The sequence below is a fragment of the Podarcis melisellensis genome (genome assembly GCF_964234715.1).
Source record: "Podarcis melisellensis genome assembly, chromosome: 10".
Classification (NCBI taxonomy): Eukaryota; Metazoa; Chordata; class Lepidosauria; order Squamata; family Lacertidae; genus Podarcis; species Podarcis melisellensis.
The window spans coordinates 31,056,907-31,070,511 of record NC_138542.1 but is presented as its reverse complement, the minus strand read 5'-3'; the positions used below and the strand labels follow the sequence as shown (position 1 = coordinate 31,070,511).

Sequence of the window (13,605 nt, the reverse complement as noted above, 5' to 3'; positions counted from 1 at the left end):
GATCCTCAGAATGTCCCGCTTATCCTTAGGATACCCTTATTTTCATCAGAGAAATGTTGGAAGGTATGGAATTATGTACCACCAAGCCAAAGAAGTTAGTAACTGTACAACCTTTAGAAGATATAGGGAAGTTTTTTAAAATGTTTTATTATGTTTTCATATATGTTGAAATCCTCCCAGAGTGGCAAGGGCAACCCAGTCAGATGGGTGGGATATAATAATAATAATAATAATAATAATAATAATAATAATAATAATGTAGGACGTCCCTATTTTCATTGGGAACATGTTGGAGGGTATGAAACTGTTTGGTTAAAAAGAGAAGGTTCTGATTGCCTACCCAACCCATAAAATTTCCAAAAGTCATTTGAAATAAGTGATGGATAGTTCTTGCTCAGCCTCATTGGGCAGAGTTCCACAGGGCAGGACCTGCCACTCTAAAGACTTGGTCCCTGGTAGAGGCCAACTAAACCTTAGGGACATGTAGAATTACCAGAGGTTCCCCATCAGATGACCCTTAAGGTACTTGGGGGCCCAGTTTGTGTAGAGCTTCATGAATCAACACAAGTACCCATTAGCAAATTGGCAACCACATGTAAAATGGGTGACTGTATTTAATATGCAGCAGTTTTCCATTGTGAAACAAGGGAATGCATTTGGGGATCACAGTGCCTGACTCCATTACATAATAAAAGTGAAGCTGAGAAATTCAGGGTATATATTTCATTTCCTTTTATTGAGAGCCTATCATCATGAAGCATCAAAGCAAAAGTATTAAGAAGCTTCATATTATCACTGGGATGAACTGTGTATTTAAGACAGTGGGTGGAATTCAGCATTGCTCTATTACAAAATGTTCCATCTACGCAAGCATATTAGATTGCCAGATGGAACAATTGCACAGGACTTCCGCCGATGGGGTTCATTAGGTGAATCCTGCCCTTTATTACACTTTGTTGATTTGGCATCTTCTGCTTAACTTGCTAGCAAAACAACTTCCCTGTGTTGTTGCATCAAATCAAGTGAATAAACAATAAATAATGTTATTAGCAATTAAAGCAAACATGATCCTGTGGTGTCTACAGTTTGCAACACTAAAGATCTGAACTATCTAGCAGTGTCTCCGTAGGGCTTTTGTCTCTCAAGTTACAAAGGATCTTAGTCAAACTATTTACCAGCCCTTCCCAAGTTCTTCTTTAATTAAGCACCATGGCGATGTCTTTCAAAGTGCCATACTTTATTTTAGCAAACTCATATACTGAAAACCTCCTCTTAATTACTAATAACATTTAGGAAACCTTCTTGAAGAGGAAGCTCTCCTGAACAAAGGCACATTTGGGAGATAGGATTTCAAAGCGGGAGAAAGATAGCTTTTAGAAAGATTCAAAACTGAGACACGGATTGTAACGTATATGGGTCTGAGAAGATTATGTGTCTTCTCAGCAATATAATAAGATGAAAGTTTTAGTTTATTGTACTCAATAAACTATCTTTCCCGAAGTAAAATTGTATTTAAATTATCTGGAGATGGAGAATGTGATGGTTTGTTTCTCCTTATTTGTGACCATGGATATTGTTTGCTCCCAATTAAAATCAATCCAATGTTTACATTGATCTAAAAGTTGGTGCTTCCCCCTTTCAAGTGTAAGAGACATGGCAATCTTTGTACTATCATCTTTGTGCCATTGTCATATTCAAAATTTGTTTTGTGTTCAATGGTGTTTGTTACTCCAGACTAATTGAGCGGAAGAATCATTTCTATGTCACTTTAATGTTTTTGTTTGCATACCAGTTAACAGGTGATTCTAAGTGGTCAAAATGTCAGAACCAAAAGATAAATTGCAATGCATTACTTTGAATACTCCAGTGTGAGGGCATTGTATCTGTTTCCTGCCTTGAAGCTGATCTTTAAAAGACTTTCACAGTAACCAGTCAATTAGCTACTTTTATGTTGGAGATTTTCCACATATTTCCAAGGTCTATTAAGAAGTCTGCTATCAAGTAAGCCTTTGAAAATTATTTATTCTTTTATGACTGCAAAGTATGGAAACATGATACTTTTAATGGAAAACTATAAATGCTTAAAGCATCTATGAAAGGGCTTTATGTTGGACTTGTTATGTCACAAGCTATGCATACTTATGATCCCAGTGAATGGAAACTTCACTGATAAAGTCTGAATGATGAAGTCAGGATTTATAATGTGGATCTTGCAGTATCTACACTTCTGTCAGGTACTATGGGTTGCGATATCTGGGAACATTTGCTTCTTCAAAATCTGTTTTCCGTCACCTCATTGCCCCTTTGGCTAATGAGAATATATCACAAGATGTGGAATTTCGTGTTTGCCTTCACCTTTGCTTTCATTCCAATGAAAGACTGAGGAATCTCTGGGACTACCTGATATATATTTGATTATGGTGCATTTTGTCAGATTTGTTCATTTTTAATTCCAACAACTAAATGAGCCTTTTGTTGGACCCATCTCTAACAAAAAAAAAAGACTTGTCACTTTAGCCTCTTCGCTGTCCATTTATGTATGCAGTAACAAAATGATTTGTGCATTTGGCAATGCCGTTGATGGCCTTTGTTTATTCAAGACAAGACACTGTCAGGATTGCACATCCCTGAGGAGTATATAGAACCTTGAGCATATCCATAATTTAGAGCTTTGAGGATTGAAAGAGTAAAATTGATGTATGCAGATCCCCCTCCTTTTTTTCTTTTCTTTTTTTAGCATGAGGAAAATGTAGTGCTCAAGGTCAGTTTTTCCAGGTCAAGGATAATTACTAAAATGACTGGAAACAACTCTGAAGTTGTTAATGGAAAGCAGATAGAAAGAATATTGTGAATGCTTCCTGTGTTCCATAGAAAATGAAAAATTACTATATGTCTTTCTTAAACATATTTCCTTTGGAACACAAGAGATGCACCATATAACTTTATGTGTCTGCTAAGGAAAAATATTGGCTTCATATCAACTACTTTGTGTTACACCTATTTTCTAAGAGAAAAAAAATTCTGGCTTCAGTTAAGCCCACCCAACTCAGTAGTTGCTTGAGGACCTTATTTTTAACACACCCTAAAACTAAACATATTTACTTGGAAGTAAAGTCCAGTGATTTCAATGAAAAGTTAATCTGTGCTGGAGGTTGCCGGCTCACTGCAGTCTTTATGCAATAAATATAAACGGAGCTTTCTCTTAAAACATTTAATGTTTCATTTATGTATGAAAGGTTACTATAAGAATACTGGATTTATAGGGCGGGGGACCCAACAAAGAGACGAAGAGTGCAAACGAAATAATCCCAGCTCACATTTGCCCTTTTATTCTGGAATTTTCCAGATTTCTTTCACTTTAGGTTTTTTTCATTCATTGCAGTGTCTTGTGTCGTTATGTGTCCATGTAAACAAATAATGTGCCATTACTGCTGTTGTCAGGGGGAAGCGGGTTTGATCCTGGCACATTTCCCCCCCAACCTCCTCCCCTGCTCGTCTTTGAAGGAAAACAAAGTGGGGAGTTGGAGGGGAGGCACACCAAATTTTATGCACAAATGACTGTGCTTGTGTAGTGTGGTGTAGTGGTTAAGAGCGGTAGTCTTGTAATCTGGGGAACCGGGTTCGCTTCCTCGCTCCTCCACAGGCAGCTGCTGGGTGACCTTGGGCTAGTCACACTTCTTTGAAGTCTCTCAGCCCCACTCACCTCACAGAGTGTTTGTTGTGGGGGAGGAAGGGAAAGGAGAATGTTAGCCGCTTTGAGACTCCTGAAGGGGAGTGAAAGGTGGGATATCAAATCCAAACTCTTCTTCTTCTTCTTCTTGTGGGATGGTGCACGTGTTTGCTTGTGCAAAATAAAGGGAAAGTGAGCTTTCAAACACCAAACACTTCCCACGCGATTACACCCAATTAGAGATGTGTGCTACCTAATTGTGTAATAGGGAAATGTTATACAGTACATGTGCCTTAGGAACTTCCAACTTTTAAAAATGCACTTGCTGTAAAATACTGTGGTGCATAGCAGAGAAAAGTGTTTTTAAATAAGTGAGATAGAGCATGATACTCCATATAATGTGGATCCTATGTGGCAATTCCATTTGCAAAGAATTCCAATACAGTAATGCCTTATGAATGAGAGTAGATTCAGTGTAGTTTCTTAAAGCAATTTATCCATCATCTCCTTCAAAAAAGCGCTTCAACATGTAGCTACCATGATACAATGAAATGCATAGTGGCAGGGGCAGTCTAGACCATGGTCTGATCTGTGGAGATATCAAAACTCTTGTCTGCATGTGCGAGCTGGGTCAAAGCAGCTGTACATCCAAAGTTGCTGAAGATGTAAATAAATATATAGAAGTGTGTTTATACTTTTTAAAGCTCGCCACAGTATGGCTATATCTCCTAGGAATATTTTGATATGAATCTTTCATGTGTCACCCATGTTGCTTGAACAAAGATAACTGGCATGCATTCTTTTCTCTCTCTTTTTTTACAAACACGGGGACCAAACTTTATTGCTTAATTCATGGATCTGCGACAGAACGCTAGGAATCAAACAACATGGGGATTACAGCGGCTATTATGTTTATTGTGCTGAACAGACGGTGATAATCCATTAAAAGAACATGTTCAACAAGCAAGCAATTCAAAGTACAGTCGTAGTCAGAAATTCTATATGAATAACAAAGCGAAGAGTTAGGAGACAGGCAAGGAAAACAGGAAAAAGTAAACTGTAGTTATACATCTTGATACTTTTCTTCTGCAAGCACATCCCTCTTGCAGAAACGGCAGAAAGGTTAATGTCCAGTCTTATTTAGCTGTGACCAATGACAGCAAAGAACAGTCCTATAAAATTTATCTCCCACAAAAATAAACTATATATATATAAATTTTTATGATGATCTTTCTGTTTCAGTGGTCACAAGCAGTTTTTTTTTCAGTCTGAAAAATGAGGTATAGAAGACCCTGAGAGGTAGTAATGTATTTTGATTGTTCTACAATATTACAGAAAATATAAGATTTAATTTCATCAGAGCTGTAAAGTCCCTAGGAGTTTGATATCTGACCCACATATACTGATAACATTTGTTTCGTCTCATGCTGTTACACCAATCCAGATGCCCCAGAACAGGGAATATACCACGCTGCCAAGGGCTACCTAATTCCCTTCAACGAGTCTCTCAAATGCATTTCTCCATGGGGATTTCCCGTTTTTGTGTTCAGAACACTCTCTAAAACTGAAGAGAAATTCTCCCCTCCAGAATGGAGTACAGGTGCACCTTGGACACTTACAAGAGTTTAGGAGTGTGGCCTGTGTGCATCTGAAAACTCCATGACAGAGGTAATATAGCATGTTATCAAGTCCTGCCCCAGTGTCCCTATTAATTAGGTAATTTCTTCAAACAGTAACCCACTGTGCCTCATGGGGTGCTGCTCCAGAGCACCTTGCAATCTTTTTGGAAAAGGTGAAGGGCTTTTCAGGGGGCTAAAATGCCTCCATGCACAGTCACTGTGCTTTTGATCCTGGCAACAGCCTGAATAGACATGACTAGGGCCCATGAGGCTGTTTGGTAACGCAAGGATGCCAATTCCACCCCTACCCTGCCGCTAATTCCATTCTTGGTGACCCACAGCAAGAAGTACTCTTGTTCCTTAGTGAGGCGCTTGTGTCTTAATGTTCTCTATTGTGAGGCAGCCAGGAAGTAGTTTTCCTTAGTTGCATTTGGCTAAGTACTTGAGTCATACTGAAGAAAGCCTTCCTGAGAAACTACCCCTGGCCCAAATAGTAAAACCGTGTTAACAAGCAGATATATCGGCTGTGTGAGAGATGTAGAAAGGGATAAGGAGAAAGAGAAAGAAGTATTAAACAAACTCTACATAAGAAGCATTTAAAATAAATCTGGTTGACACATATTTTTTTTAAAAAAATCACATTTGTGAAAAATACATGGAAAATACTTGAAAAGTATTCGCATACAATCTACTAGTTTTTTAAAACACACGCACATATTCGTGATTGCATTATGCAAAAAGCTGAGCTTGTTGCCTCCCACCTACAAAGATTCAAGTTTCTTTGAAGGGTTGTTTTTAATAGGAAAGTAATTAATGCATTCATTTCCCACAAAGTTCATTTACAAAAAAATAGTTTTGATCAGGGATTTGTTGCAGTCCTAAATGTTTCAATCTTCCCAAAAACTAATGCTGAAAGAAACAACAAGTTCATTCCATTTATAGTCTGGAGGTAGGTCTTTGTCAATCAACTAGTCCATTTCCTTAAAAAAAATTATTTGAGGTACAAACTTGGACAGTAATATTTAAACATTGCGGTTAATTATTATTTTTTTCCTGTCATGTAGTGTTATCGAAGAAAATTATCCTTACAAACCTTATGAGCAATTCGGTACAAAAATATATTCAAGTTAATGGTACATTACATAGAAATTTAGCAGAGTAAAGGCATAAAAAGGGGGGAAATTACATGGTTATGCTGAAAAACACTAAAAGTATTGTCTCCTTGGCTGAAATTAGGTGACAAAAGTAGAAATAAGGGGGAAATGCAGAAATTAATGTTTACCTACCCAATAATAATAATCTGCATTGCATGATTATAGCAGCAAATGTTTATATGACTGTTGAGTTAATGGTACGTATCAGAGGTAGTATTGAAAAGTGGGGTAATATTGCATTTGTGGCTAAAAAGTGCTGCTTTGAGTGAAAAAGGTGGAGACATGTAACTGGGTTAAAGCTGCCCAGCAAACCATCCTATGTCAAGGTATATTGCTGAAAAGTAATAACAAGCTCACTTGAGGTACACGGTGTTGGCTCTTGCATTGAGATGTGTGATTTAAGAACAGAGATCCATTTGTTTAGAGACAATAGAACGGGACCGACAGTAGTGAGTTAAGTCAAACGAAGAATTTGACTCTTTGCCCTCGGTTCCAGTTTATGACCATGATTCAGAACAATTCTGAGGTATTGATTTAAATTCAAATTTTAGCTGTTAAATGTCTGCTGTGAGAGGGGGTCTGCTGTCAACCGTCTGTAAGCAACAGAGCCTTCCCAGAAAGCATAGTCTACCTGAAGAGACGTCAATGTGTTCCCACAGAGGTGTGCTGTTGAGTTCTGTTTAGTACTACTACTGCAGATATATGTGTATTAGTGAATATACAAATGTATCTTTGTCGGGGGTTTTTCCCTTTCGCAAAGTAAAAGTACCTTTTTTCTTGTGGCTTTCCTTCCTGAATATCAGCGGAATTAAGTGAAAAAATATCAGCCATCAATGTATCTTGAAATACCAGTAATGTTAAAAAAAAAAAAAATCAATCAAGCACAAATCTAGAACAAGGCTATAAAAAGAGTAGTATCTAATCCTTATCTTTGGTGTTCTAAACAGGGAAATTACTAAGCTAGGGGAGTGGGTTGTCAGAGGTGTTGTAAGGACTGGTGTCAGACACCAAGGCCTTCTTATTTGAATGCCCATTATAATTAATATTTTACAAAAGTCTTATTTATATGCAGTGCAGTGAATGACTTAAAACCCGGTTCAGAGATTTACTGACCCATTCACCCTTTCTTAGCAGCTCAAACAAACTATTAGTAGGTTAAAGCAAAATAAAAGAGAAAACAGTAATTAAATGTTGCATCATTAATCTGTGTCCCCCTGTGTTACAGCAGTTTCACTAAAACCGGGGCAGTGAAGGGATTACAACAAAGGTGATTAATAAGTCCTTTTTAAGGTTATGTGATTTCCCCCCCTCCCCGTCCCCCCTCAGGCCAAAGTGGAAAGGTTGTGGCAACAGAAGCAAGTGGTCACGGCAGTGTCTTCTCCCTTCAAAAGACCCAACTGCTGATGAGGTAGAAATTGCAATGTGTGGTCTTCTAATCATCTTCTGCAGATTCTTGTGAGGATGTCTCTTCAGTCTGTTCCTGAAATGTGCAACCAAAATAGCGAATTAGTGATGCTTCTAGGTTCAAAACTAGGCAACAGAGTCCATTTACATGAGGGCATTCTCAGCAGGAGACCCATTGGTGGAATTCAATTCCAAACAAGGTGCAAATGGCTTAATCTCTGCAGGTCTTCAAACAGGCATCAAATATCTACTAATTCCAAGTTTCTTTCCCTTCTAGAATATATATATCATGGGTAGGCAAACTAAGGCCCGGGGGGGGGGGGCAGATGCAGCCCAATCGCCTTCTCAGTCCGGCCCACAGACGGTCCGGGAATCAGCATGTTTTTACATGAGTAGAATGTGTCCTTTTATTTAAAATGCATCTCTGGGTTATTTGTGGGGCATAGGAATTTGTTCATCCCCCACCCCCAAAAAATATAGTCCGGCCCCCCCACAAGGTCTGAGGGACAGTGGACTGCCCCCCTGCTGAAAAAGTTTGCTGACCCCTGATATATATCATGGTTCTGTTGTCTGAATTGATGCTGAATGGGATTCAATTATTTGACCTGATTTTAATATTATATTGGGTTGAGTGCTGCTCTTATTGTTCTTTCATGGCTGTGGTGTACTACAGATGTCCTTACAGTTATTTGTGCTAGTATTTTAGATGTTTTGATGGTGTACATTGTATTTTTATATGTCGGAAGCCACCTTGTGATGGTTTGGGGCTAAAAAGGACTCTAAAAGTACCTTTTAGTGAATAAATATACACTGTTTATAAAACAACAGCCACCTTCCATGAGAAACTACTGGTATACCCTGTAGCGATTTTTTTTAAAAAATGTGGCAAATACTACAAGTAATACTGCAACTGTGGGAATCACACCAAAGTGTGACAGGAAGATGGCAAGAAATGCAAACTATTCCAGCTTTCAGATGGGGGAGAAGGCAAGAGCTTCTTCTAAAGGCTGTGAATCTAATGTGAATAGTTCTTTTGTTATCCGTCCTGTCTCCAGGACTTTTCAGTGCACAACCGTACTTTATAGTTGCTTATCTCATTTATCCACCCAGCCAACAATCCTGAGAAGCAGGTTAGGCTTCGAAATGGAAACCTGAGCACGGCCACCCAACACGCTTTACAGCTGAGTGCGGAATTGAACTTTGGCCTCCCACATCCTAACCTATCACAACTATACACTATACCACAATAGTCCCACTCAGCCATTATTGAGATTTTGTTAAACCAAGTGCCACTACGGCACTCCATCTGAAGCCTAAAATGAGTGTTAAAGACAACATTGTTTTGAAAGTCAATGTCTAAAATCTGCGTTAACCACACAAAACAAAAACCCGACACAGCTTCATTTTGCTTTCTTTCTTTCTCTCTCTCTCTCAGCAGCCGGAGTCCTCCCCTTCCCTTTGGTCTTAAAATATGTAGGGGCCATCTCCTGACCTTGCTGTACTTCGCCATCCTTTTTACACTCCTTATTCAATTAATGTGCAGCAGTACCTTTCAGGATATGGGTGGTAAGCTGGAGACAATAAACATTGCTGATAAAAGGGGGCCTGTGAGTGAGAAGTTGATTTTTATCAAATGCTGCACATCATCTTGTGAGACAGCATGTGAAAAAGATCTAGGGCGAATAGGTAAACATTTACCCGTACAGCAAACTGAGACCTTTTAAGAATGACCAGCTTATAACAGTCTTCATACTTTAATAGATTTGATTTTCCACATGGCTTCATTTTGTCTGGGTGGCTAACTGACACAATTTATAACTCTCTTCCTTTCCCAGGCCACTGCCGCACACCATTCAGCAAAGCATGCCTTACAGCTTGTCTGCATTATGTGACCAAACTTCCATTCATTAGTGTTTGAAACACTTCAGCTGTGAAGGGGATCCTAAATGCTACCATGTGTGACACTACTGCACAAGAGCAGCATGCAGGGGGAAAGAAACAACGCGAGGCTTTAAACATAGGCCACTGCTTACTGCAATCCCTCCCCCCCCCCTCTCACAAAAGGTTTCAAACATCCAACCCCAAAAAAGGCTTGAAAAAGCTGTAAATCCAGGGAATAAACACAAGTACAAATGAATGGATGACAGCTTAAAAAATATAACCATAGCAGCATCAAGCCATGAGATTTCACACTGGTTTTGTTTAGTCTGCTCTGGGTTATGTGGGAAATGGGGAAAGCATGAAGAAGAAAAAAAAGAACCAACCCCCCCCCCCCCCCTGCTAAAACTGTGGGCCTCAAATATTTAAGCCAGTAGGTTTATACCTCTTGACTAGGAAACAGGCCATGACCCTGAGATAGTCTCTGGAGAACGAAGCACAAAGAAAGATGTAGCATGATCAAAGCCACGGGCAGACTAAAGAGAGAGAAGCCAAGTGTCGGCTAACCCCTGACCTTATCTTTTCAATTACAGTGGAACCTCGGGTTGCGAACGTGATCCGTGCGGGAGACATGTTCGCAACCCGCAGCACCACGTCTGTGTGATTCAGCGCTTCTGCGCAACCCGAAAACACGTAACCTGAAGTGTCTGTAACCCGAGGTACCACCGTAATATTTAAATCACAAAAAAGGCAGTAACATATCACACAAATTCAGTTCCATTCATCACAATAACTCATTTCCAGCCATCGTCCTATTCCTCCTCTGCCAACCATACGTAAGCTGCTGCTGAGGTAAATTTTACACAGCCCCCTGCTAGTAATTGTTTACTGTCGAAACTCCTTTCCCAGCCTGTGCAGAATGGTGGAGATACATTACAAATATTTCATTGTCATGTTTTCTTTCTCTCGCATCAACCCTGTTTTATAGTTCAGGCTGAAAGACAGTGACTTGTCCAAAATGGTGAGACAGAGTGTGCTCCTTGCCTGGCCTTGCCCATAATCCCACCTAACACTACTCATATCTTAAAGCAAGTTACTATGGTGCATCCCTTGCAGTCTTCACAAAGGAAGTTGCTAGGCAGCTCTATTGTATGATTCAGCCCTGCTTTAGCAGCTGAGGTGTTTGCGGTGGTTTCTGGCATCATAAGTAAAAACTGGCATCCTTTGCTTGCCAAATGACAGAGGGAAGTCACGCAGGTATGGCTCATTTGCTATTAAACAACTCAAAATAAAGGAAACACACGAAACAGACATTTATCTGCCATTCTAAGGAGGCTTGAAGGGTGCCAGTTGTGGTTGTTGCTGGCCCTACCTGCTTACTGCACCTTGTGTGCAGTACATAAAATGCTCTAATGGATGGCAGGAATCTGCTGTGCCACTTCTGGGAGTTAAGATCACAGTGTTGTCTGTGGTCTATCCTAGTTTGAGCACTGGGAATTTCAGGCTTCATCCTCTGATCTGTTGTGACAGTGCTAAAAGTCACTGGGTGGGCCATTAAAAGACTTGGTGACTCCATTCATCTAATCAGTGTTTTTTTGTGATGATACTCACTGGTACAGAGTACCATCGCCATCCTTTTTTTACTGTTCATGGCAGCCATTTTGTCCCTACACCCATGACACTTGTAACAAGATATGAGCAGTGTTAGAAACTAAGATATGAAAGCTAGGAGCTAAAAGGGCACCTTAAACCTAGGTTGAGAGTCCCATGGACTGCAAGAAGATCAAACCTATCCATTCTGAAGGAAATCAGCCCTGAGTGCTCACTGGAAGGACAGATTCTGAAGCTGAGGCTCCAATACTTTGGCCACCTCATGAGAAGAGAAGACCCTGGAAAAGACCCTGATGTTGGGAAAGATTGAGGGCACAAGGAGAAGGGGAAGACAGAGGACGAGATGGTTGGACAGTGTTCTCGAAGCTACCAGCATGAGTCTGACCAAACTGCGGGAGGCAGTGGAAGACAGGAGTGCCTGGCGTGCTCTGGTCCATGGGGTCACGAAGAGCCGGACACGACTAAACAACAACAGCAAACCTAGATTATGGATGCAACAACTAGGCACACTTTTTTATAACAAGAATACATAGCTGAAGATGAACGAACTGCGGCTAAAATATGTTCGTTTTTCACATGGTCTAGTCCTTTCCCTGCCCCCCCCCTTCTCCAGTCTTCAGAGAATAGCTGATAGTGGGGAAAGCAGAAAAAAGTTCCTCCTCTCCTTTCACTCTGCAGTTTTAATCTGAAATCTTAGGCTCGGTACTGTGCCCAGAGCTCAGAAACTGCTCACACTAATGAAGTTCCCCGTTGCAAAATGCACCTAGAACAATGGGAGTTTCGAACACTGGATATGAGTACTGGCACCTCATTGCTGGTGCTGCATCTAAGCAAGAGACCTCTGTGTTGCACAAGCATGAAAAGATATGTGAAACGTGGGAAACGTCAATAATTCACAGCTCATTGAGATCATAACTGTAGCTACTTTTCCACAAAGATCCCAGAAACTGTTTTGCTGTAAATTTGATACTACAGAATGTGTATAATTTCAAATCCAGCATGGGCAATCCATGTGTGGAAACTGGCACCTGCAGATAACTCTTCTGCCCTGGGTCCTACGTACTCCAAGAGCTGCTGTGTATCTGGGAATAATTTATCTGTATTCCTCAGCAAAGCAGTGTGATTGTAGGTGGGTATAAAAATATTTACACGATGCCTCTTCAAACAGGAGACATGATCCACTTACTTCAGTGACAAGCATTTGCTTACTGAAACATCAATAGCAACATAAAAGGCAAATAAATTTCATACCGATACCTCTGAATCCCAGGGTTTTCTGACTATAAAAAGATTTGCTTAGAAAACATTCTCAGTGGCTTCAGTGGTTTCATCCACTGAAATGGACCTGTCATCATGGCCAGATTATAGTGATGCTGTTGAAGCAATTGCACCTGAGCCCATGCCAGATGTATCCAAAATTAATGGACTTTAGTTAGTCATGGCCATTAATTTCAATGTTTTACTTTGTGCAGAATTAGTATTGGATACAATCCCCAGACTGAGCTTTCATTACAAACAAACCAAACCAAACCAAACCAAACCAAACCTTAGTCCTCCTAGAAGGAAAGCTGTTAAGCAAAATGAGCAGGCAATGTTTCAGTGATTCTGTGGATGAGCTATCCAGGCTGCACCCAGATTTCCATGATTTTAACCAATGATTGAAGTTAGAGCTGTGACTGACAAGTGAGTTGCTTGGACACGAGGATATAGGAATCCCTGGGTTCCTAAGAGCTGCTGTTTCCTCCCCCCCTTTCATGCACTTTTATTTCCTGTTTCTTTCCATTTTTCTAGCCGTTAGAATCTCTGTAGTTTTCCCCTCTTGTTTCTGGGACAGCAAAGTCTAATTTGTTTACATATAGGTTAATCTGAGATCAGATGCTACTACATAATATGTATATCTACCCAGAAGCACATATTTTATGTTTAAAATATGTAAGTGGGTACAGTCTTACAGCCTTGGATTTCTTTTAAGAGGCAGAAAGATTCATTGTCAGGGACTCAGCGTCAATGCAAATCAAGCAGAACTTCCTTAAATATAGTTGGCCCACTATGTTTAAAAGTTATTTTATAAATGAGTGGTATAAAATACAACAATATTGGTAAGACAAATTCTTATTAATAAAATAAAAATTATTCTACAATATTTAAAATGTAAGGGAATTTATTCTACAACATCCTGTTAGTTATTTCAATGGTTTTGCTGTTGGGAGCAGGTATTTTTTTGAGGCAGGGGAATGGTGATTGACTCTATGTTTTTCCATGCCCTTTT

General features: G+C 39.8%; 1 protein-coding gene across 2 annotated transcripts in view; it reads right to left on the bottom strand.

The window, feature by feature from the left end:
* Positions 1–4,564: 4,564 nt before the first annotated feature.
* Positions 4,565–13,605, bottom strand: part of HMGA2 (high mobility group AT-hook 2) — a 131,704-nt gene continuing 122,663 nt past the window's right edge. For both annotated transcript variants that reach the window (XM_081928137.1, XM_081928138.1), the window contains one exon: positions 4,565–7,923. In XM_081928137.1, coding sequence (XP_081784263.1) covers positions 7,913–7,923 — 11 coding nt within the window. In that variant the 3' untranslated portion in view covers positions 4,565–7,912. The remainder of the gene's footprint in view (positions 7,924–13,605) is intronic.